This window comes from Phaethon lepturus, unplaced genomic scaffold, assembly GCF_000687285.1.
Source record: "Phaethon lepturus isolate BGI_N335 unplaced genomic scaffold, ASM68728v1 scaffold41721, whole genome shotgun sequence".
Classification (NCBI taxonomy): Eukaryota; Metazoa; Chordata; class Aves; order Phaethontiformes; family Phaethontidae; genus Phaethon; species Phaethon lepturus.
Genome location: NW_010516274.1, coordinates 1 through 8,124, shown reverse-complemented (window position 1 = coordinate 8,124; position 8,124 = coordinate 1). Strand labels below are relative to the sequence as shown.

At 49.7% G+C, this 8,124-nt stretch overlaps 1 protein-coding gene across 1 annotated transcript in view; it reads right to left on the bottom strand.

Moving 5' to 3' along the window:
• The window catches only part of CUTA (cutA divalent cation tolerance homolog (E. coli)), a 6,140-nt gene extending 1,604 nt beyond the window's left edge, over positions 1-4,536 (bottom strand). The window contains exons 1-2 of the mRNA XM_010296010.1: positions 4,409-4,536; positions 891-950 (exon numbers count right to left, since the gene is read on the bottom strand). Of these exons, the coding sequence (XP_010294312.1) occupies positions 891-950; positions 4,409-4,536 (188 nt within the window). The remainder of the gene's footprint in view (positions 1-890; positions 951-4,408) is intronic.
• Between the last annotated feature and the right edge of the window lie 3,588 nt (positions 4,537-8,124).

Below are 8,124 nucleotides of genomic sequence, written 5' to 3'. Positions count from 1 at the left end.
CAGGAGAGGAGATGTACTTCTCGTGAGTCAGATATGACCTTTCAAAACATTTATGTTGACAGAAGGCCATCGTGATTTCATCTCCGCGCTGGGTTCCTGCGCGAGGAGGCATTCGGAGGCGTCGCGGTGTCTCCTGAGCGGGGCATGGAGGAGAAACCAGCTGAAGCAGGCAGGGCCGCGCCGGAGCAACTCTGCTCCGGCCGTTGTGGCTCGTCGGGAAGAAGCATAAGGGGAAGAAGGATATTACTGGGTTTGCCCTATTTCAGCTGCCTCAGCTGGGCTATGGGAGAGCCTAGGGGGGTGCGCTGTGAGGAACCCCTCCTGTGGGGAGGCTGCGATGTGGGGACCCGGTTCCTTCTTCTAGCAGGGCTAGGCCAGGGTGCTGCTACGAGCAAACAGCTGTTTTGGGGCTTTGTTCTTTAACTCCTCTAACAAGTGCAATCCCTGTGCACGAATGGCTGAGGATACCTGCAGAGCACGTATCATATGTGGTCATATTTCAAGGTCAAAGATACTGTTCTTCCTTCCTGAAAGAGCTGCTTAATATCGTAAAGGCCTCTTCTGGTGCCTATCTTAGCTTCTTTTAGATCCTGTAAAACTGGCGCTATGTCCTCAGGACCATAAATCCCCTTGCTCTTTGCTAGATCTCCGTGTAGCTAAGCAACCAATAAATAAATGGTCCCCACTGGCAGTCGGAGCATCTGCACCCCTTAATAAGCTTAGTGCACTTTGCACGGGTGAGGATCATCTCCACATCTGCAACAACAAACAGACCCAGCAGCCTTCTGGAAACTGTCCCCTCTCCCCAGGGCAGCAGGGTGTCCATCTCCTCCTTTCCCCTGGGAAGCCCGGGTTTGCCTCCTCTGTGGGGAATATTCAGCCCAACTTACAAGGCCAGGCTCTTCGGCAGGATGTTCACGTTGGCCGCCAGCTTCTTATCCATGATGGCCCTGGGTGAGACAGGAGGGGGAGTTAGTGCCTGCCCCCAGCCACAGGGACATTCCCTCATGACTGCCAGCACCAGCTTTGACATTGGAGACGTGGGATTTGTGGTTAATTATTACCCCGGGAAAGCAGAGGCAAAGGTGACCTCCAGCTGGAGCTGCTTCAGCTCAGGTCCTCCTGGCACGGCTCTGGGACTGTCCCCATCGTCGCCCCTGCCAAGCAGGAAGGCTGGGTGTTGCTCCTGGCTCGGAGCAGCACACGGGACCTGTCCCTCACATGGTGCAAGGGTCCTGCCCTGCGCCAGCCCTGTGCCCATCTCGCCGTGGGGACGCCAGGGCAGGGGCTGAGCCACGGGGCTGTGAGAACTGGGCCTGGGGTGGACACCAGGGGGTTTGTCTCCCAGTCCTGTATTTACACTGTCAAACTGTGCTTCTTCCTCACATAGTGGACTAAATGTGGATCTTGTTAAATTAACAACATCAAGGTTTTTCTACCCAAAATATCCTAGAAGTCTAAAGCCCAAATAAATTCCTTCCCTCCAGCTGCCTCCTTTAGTTGTGGGCTGATTTGTTATTGCAGAGCTGCTTGGGTCTGCCAGCAGAAGTGATATTTAAGTGATTAAAGAGTACTGAAGCAATCTCAGGCTGGATTTTGAGAAGAACTAGGTCAAATGTTGTGTTTTCTGACCACAGCAATGCCTGGGCCCTTCTCACAGAGATGGCAGCCCTATCCCTTTTCCAGGTTATTAAATACAGAGCCTTCCAAGGCTCAATTCAACAACCTGCAAAAATTAACCCCTCGTGAGCTAAATCATTAAAACCATTCCAGTTAACTTCTGCTCCACTCTCCAGGATGTTTTTGGCTCAGAGCAAGTTAAAAATTTATTGTCCTTCCATCCAGGGAATGGTACAGACTGGAGGTGATTACAAAACAAATTGGCCAGCGTGCCCTGAAGATGAGCAGAAGGAGCACAAGAGGTGCCTCCACGGCAGCGACCTGAAGACACCCTGGTCAGGGTGCTAGTACCAGCTGCATCATGCATTGCAATCTGGCCTCTGACCCCTAAAGACAGTGGGGCTCCTGTTTGAGTGTGTAAGCTCCTTGGCACGTCTTTACCGTCTTCCTGCTTTCTCTGTAGAAGTTTATACTTGCAACTACGAGCACGAGGCAAAGGTGCCCTTGTGGGGCTGCACAGGCTCTGCTGTGGGGCAGGGAGGAAAGCAGCTCTTTCTGATGACCCTGCGACGTCTTGCCACTCCAGCAGCGCACTGGAGAACCAGTGCCTGGACCCAGCTAGCTCCTGGGATTGGGTTTAACGTTTAAGCACAGCAAGGGGATGGAGATGGACTTCTCTCTGCCGATGGCTCAGAGGAACCATGGCCTGAGAAGACAGCCATCCGGGGAGGCTCCGGCTTGTTTGCTCTCACCATGTGTAGCCAGTTTGAGGCATTTAATGCTTGTAAAGCATCTTGAGTTAATCTGTAGATCAACAAACTGCAGCAGCACAAGCGGAGATATCCCTGCTGTGTTTATCGTGTCAGACACATGGCACGAATCATTTTGTTTTTGTTGCCTGCAACATCCAAGTCACTTGAGCGCAGGAGCCTTTTGATTTGGGTGAGTACCTTCTAATTGCTTCTGCTCTGTCACAATAAACTGTGATCCCAACTGAGATCCTGAACTTTGTTCTAGCAAGCTGAGCGGAAACAAGCGGCCACCATGGGAACGGGAAACGTTATAAGAAGCTGAACGTGATCTGTGGAAAAACGTCTGCATAATACATGAAATCTTTGGGTTAGGTACTTAATGTGTGTTTCTTTGTTCCTGCCTCACAACACGATCTGAATTGAGACAGATGAAATATTAATAAGCAGAAAAGCAAAGAAAACCGTATGCACAAATCTAAGGCAGAACCAGAGGCTGACAGGCTGCTCGGGTGTTAGCTAAGTTATGTGAGGTTCAATGGCCACACCATCCAGCCCAAAGGGGTCACCTTCTCGGAGCAGGCACAGGGGAGGGACTAGATCTCCTGTGTGGACTCAGGGTTTCTTCTGAGGATTTTAAGTTAATAGTAATCCAGATAAACTGGGTTAGAACCAGTGCAATGAACAAGCCAGATGCTGAATTCTACCTGCAGCTAATCTGCTTTCACAAACTCTGAACTCCTCTTCCTTAAAACCAGCTGAAAATTTCCTTGCAGTCTGATCCATCAAAGTGAGTGCTCTGCAGAGCAACGTAAAGGAAGAACAAGCATGACAGCACCAGGAAAACAGTGAGCAGAAAATAAGTGTAGAAGCCCTGTGTCATCCTCTACAACCATGGCTTATTCATCCAAGTTCCGAAACAAAGAAATAATTATTCCACCAGTCAAAACGCAACCGAAGTATATATATCTCAGCAATAGGGAGTGATTTATTTCCTCTCCCTTCCCTGCAAGATAAGGAAAAAGGAGTGGAAAACATTTGCAAAGCTGTTGAAATGAAGCATTTTCAGGGACTGAGGCTCTTTTCACCAGCCGTGTACAGTTACTCCTTTTTTCAGAAGACATCAAGCGGTACAGATATTATTCTGTTTGAATTTCTTAATACAGCTGGAGTATTTAAGGTGACACAAAATCCCTTTCAGTAGCCTGTCAGTTCCTGAACGACTGTTTGGGAACACTTTACAGAGGATGGGGAGAGTTTTTGGCAAGCAGCAGGGTAGCAGGGAAAACAGCACAGGAGGTGTTGCAGGGAACGTAACGGTCCATCGTAAACATTTCCCCAGTCAACACGGTTTCAGTACTTTGAACAAACCATCTATTGAGTCAGGGACTGACGGATATGTGAAAAAAACTGCATGAAAAATATCATGCAAAGTATCTCATACATTAAAACAGGGGGAAAAAAAAAAAAAAGAAGGTAAAGCCCTCATTCCCTGAAGTTTGTCTGGTGAGCAGAGTGCAGGCTTCCCGGTGGTACCTCACAAGTGCCTGTTCTGTGTTTGCTGTGGACCACTTTCAGTCTTTTCTTTGTTTTCATGGCAGTGTACTGTCCTTTCTCTCTCTCCATAAATGCTTCTCCTGGAATTGATCTGTGTTGTTCCAGAGAAAAAGGACTGTTGCAGATCAGAGAACAGGGGGCTGGGGCTTAATCCATCTGGGACCCCAGAGACTTAGGGCCATGGCTTAAAATGGGTCTTGAAAACGAAAGGCAGTGGAATAAATTGCGGATTGGTTTGCTATTATTGTGGCATTGACTTCAGAGGCAATTGTCAGCTTGCTTTTAGAAAGCACAGCTCTTGGTAAGTGGATATGTGATACAGAGAGAAAGGGAGAGGGTGTAAGAGAAAAGGAGCACCATTGGGATAGACATGCAAAGTACGGAGAAGTACGGCTCCTCTTGAGGGACTAGGAAAGGCTTCCTTCCACAAGAAGCTGCTTTCAAACAACTCAAGCAGACAAGCAGGGGTAGTGTCTCTGTACCTTGCAATATCCTTGGCAACCTGCTCGTTGAGACAGTTGATGAAGGCAATGGAGTGGGTCCCAGAGATGTAGCTGCCGGTGACAGCAGAGTGCAGCTGAAGAGCGAGACTCCGCAGCACCGGGTACATCAGCAAAGACAGAGTCACCACCTAAAACATACGAGTGATGAAGTCAGGTGACATATTGCATTGTGTAAGTTAAGCATTTACATTACCTGTGGCTCAGTGGAGGTCTCCAGCCTTCTTCCTTTCAACATTACAGTAATGCTAGCTGTAATTTGAGTGAAAACATGCCCAGAGGGAGATTCATTCCCCTCCAACGGGGCCAGTCTAGCACCGTGCCAAGTGCTCGGGGCAGGAAAGGGTCAGTTTTGAGGCTGTGTCTGCCCAGAGCTGTGCTGCGGGAGGGCACTCCCCGGACTGATGGGGGTTACAGACCCCACTGCAGGGCCTCAGCAGCCAGAACCGGCTTTCCGGAGACCTAAGGAGGTCAGTCAGTCACTGATTGTCTCTGGTAAAATACATTTATGTTGCAAAAAGGGGCGAGAAGGGAACCACCAGGTATGGCTCCCACATCAAGCACATCTTTCCTGCGGAGGACACATCCTGCAGCCGTCCTTTGGCCATGGGCCTGGGGTGAGGCACGTCCACCGCTCTGGGAGATGGTGGGGCCGGGACCCTCTGCCTCGCCGGGGATGTGGAAGGGAGGAGAGCAGTATGTCAGGTAGGGCTAGGGACCTGGCCACGGGACAGAGCTTCGGGCTGGAGCCTGCCGCGGGATCAGAGCCACGGGAAGCCTGGAGTAACATGGTCTGTGCCGGCACCGGGAGAGCTTCCGCCCTGCTCTGCCAGCCCGGGACGATTACGCTCGCCTACTGACAGACGTTGCGCGGCCACCCAGGCTACGGTACCGACTCGCACAGCAGGCAAGCGGGGATGAGACTTAAGTGCAGGTTTTAAGTTCATTTCATCTTAATTATCTGATACTAATAGGACAGTGAAATCGGATCCTTTCAGGCACAGAAATCCTAATGGACACAGCCTTGGTCTGTAGGGCTGTCTCTGTCCTGCCTGCCGGCAGAAAACAATAACGCTCTCTCCGTGCCCCGGCCGTGCAGTGGCAACAAGTTGGTTTTGCTGTACATTAGATGCTTTTCCTGGCAAGCCCCTTAGCTGCTCTTTGTACTCACACGCCATAAACACAGTCACGTAAAAATATGTAATTATCTCAGCGGGGATGTTGCTGGAATAGCAAGGTTAATTTGGTGCGCTGAGTAATAGCCGAAGGACGGTGCCCGTACCCGGGGCTGCAGCGCTCGCCGTCTCCGCACAGCTGCTCTTCTCTTTGTCTTTTGTCTTGGTTCTGAAATAAACAGCATCTGGCCCTTATTCAGCTTACAGTGGTAAAAAAATGTTTCTAAGACTAAGAATATATTCCTTTTTCCCTCTTATTTCCACCCTCCTTTGTCCTCCGAAAAACCTCCCATCACAGGGCCAATGTCAGAGTTTTTTTTTAAAAAAAGATTGAATTTAAAAAATCTCTCTTGTCACCACACAGACAGGAGCTCCTTTTCGTTTGGAAAATGGATGATGTGCTATATTGGTTGTCTCCTCTTTTCCAATCCATCTGAGGAAATATTCTTTGTTATTACAACGTTTCTCGTAATAATTTTTAGAGCTTCTTTTGTGCTCTTTTTTCCACTAAGCCATTTAACAAATATTATGCAACAAATCCCAGAAGCTACTCAGATAGTTACAAGTCAAACAGAGATATGCTGGTGTATCGGTTTTTCCAGATTAGAGTGTAATCATGCTCCCTGCTCAGGAAAAAAAATAATATCTGACCTGTTCAGCATGGCAATCATTAATCGTCTTGGAGATGTATCCGCATGTGAAGAGGAAATCCCCATGAACATTTGTGATTGAATATTAGTACAAAAGTGACCATTCTCTTGTTTTTGGGGGGGTTTCCCCCCCTTTTTTTTCTGAAAAGAAAGATAAAAGCCCCCTTTTTTTTTTTCAGAATAATTGTGTTTGCCAGGGGATGGTGCAAAAGTGAAGGAGTGAAACTTCAGGATTCCTACCTGATAAACTCAATAAACTCATGACTGCCAAAATGTTAAAATGAACAAAATTGAAAAACCTTATGTGAGATTTTAAGTATTTCACTGAAAAGCGCTGACCAGGAAAATGATATTTGAGTTTAGAGAGACTAAGATTTCTGCAAGATTTCTTTTGGCTTTCGTGAACTAAGAACAGCTTTAGGGCTTAAAATTACCATGCTAGGACTTTTTGCCTAGTTTTGATGAGATTCTGTACAAAAAAAACCCCAAACCCAAACACAAGTTGTGGCAATCTTGAGCATGCTGTGAGTTTCCTCAGCACAAGTGGAAAAAAACTCGTAAGAAATTTGCTTTGCTCTCTGCAGAGACCGAGAATACATTCCTCCTGCACGATCTTTTTTGTCCTTTTTTTTTTTTTTTTGCAGAGGTTCCCTTTTAAAGGTAGAGACGGAGGCGTTTCTATGGCTGCCTGGGTTCGCACCCACAACGCTCCCCAGTGGGTCACCCGCGTCCCCCCATCCCAAGCACAGAGCCGGCCCTGGCGGGGCGGGGGGGTTCCCACTTACCAGCAGCAAGGTGCCGCGGCCCGGCCGAGGGCAGCCCTGGGCAGCGGGCAGCAGCGGGCAGCGCTGGCTCAGCCACTCCATCTCCCCGTCTGGGCGAGAGGCTGCGTCCCCTCCGTCCCTCCACCTGCTCTGCCCTGAGCTGGGAAGGCTGCCTGGGAAGGCTGCCCGCAATGAGCACTAACTCCTCCTCCTCTTCCTCCCTGGCTGCCTGCAGGCTGGTACCCGCCTGCCTGCCCCAGCGCGGGGCTGAGGCATGGGCCCGTGGACCAACATGGCGTCCCCATGGCACGCCTGCCTCCCCACGGACCCTGCCCTGCCCTCCCCTGCCACGCCGAGCCCTGACACCCAGCCTCTCTGCCTGCCTGCAGGCAGCTCCGTGCACAGCCAGCTGCCCGACACGCAGAGCTGGGGAGGATAGCTGCTGGGGCCCATAGCAGGGACATATGTTCCCCGCAGCATCGATGCTGTTACCAAAACCGTCTGCACCCACGTCTGCTGGAGAAATCTCTCCCTCCGTGTAAGCACTGGGGTCCTCCCAGAGCCGTCTCAGGTGCCCTAAGACACTTGCCGATGCCATTTGGCACTTTTGCTTTGATTTTCCCATTTATAAAATAGTTATTTTCTCAGATTTAATATTGTTGGGGCTCTGTACCCTTTGGATAGAAATGACTAGAAATCTGGTAAGTCTTCTTGTGTTGTTTGGGCCTAAAGTGCTCCTGTAAGCAATCCGGTGCAGAGGAACAGAGCGCTCTGTTCTGCTCATGCTGTAACTTTATTGTATTACTGTTGGTTCCCATAAGCCATTAGGAAAACATACTCATCATCAGCGCGTGGAGCACAGCACTTCTGGTGCAGCAGCCCAAGCCTGGGTCTAGACTAAAGCCTCTGATGGCTGAACTGTCCCGGTAGGCATCGGTGGGCAAGCGCTGGAAGCAGAAGTTGTGCTGCCTGCTTGGAGAGGTGTGAAATACCCCCAGGCTCTGCAGTATGGTAACAGCCCTGTATTTGCTACACTCAGTTGTCCACGGGCTAAAAAAGTGACGTTTTCTTCTGCTGGTGTGAAGCAAACCCTGTGTTTTCTTGCAGCG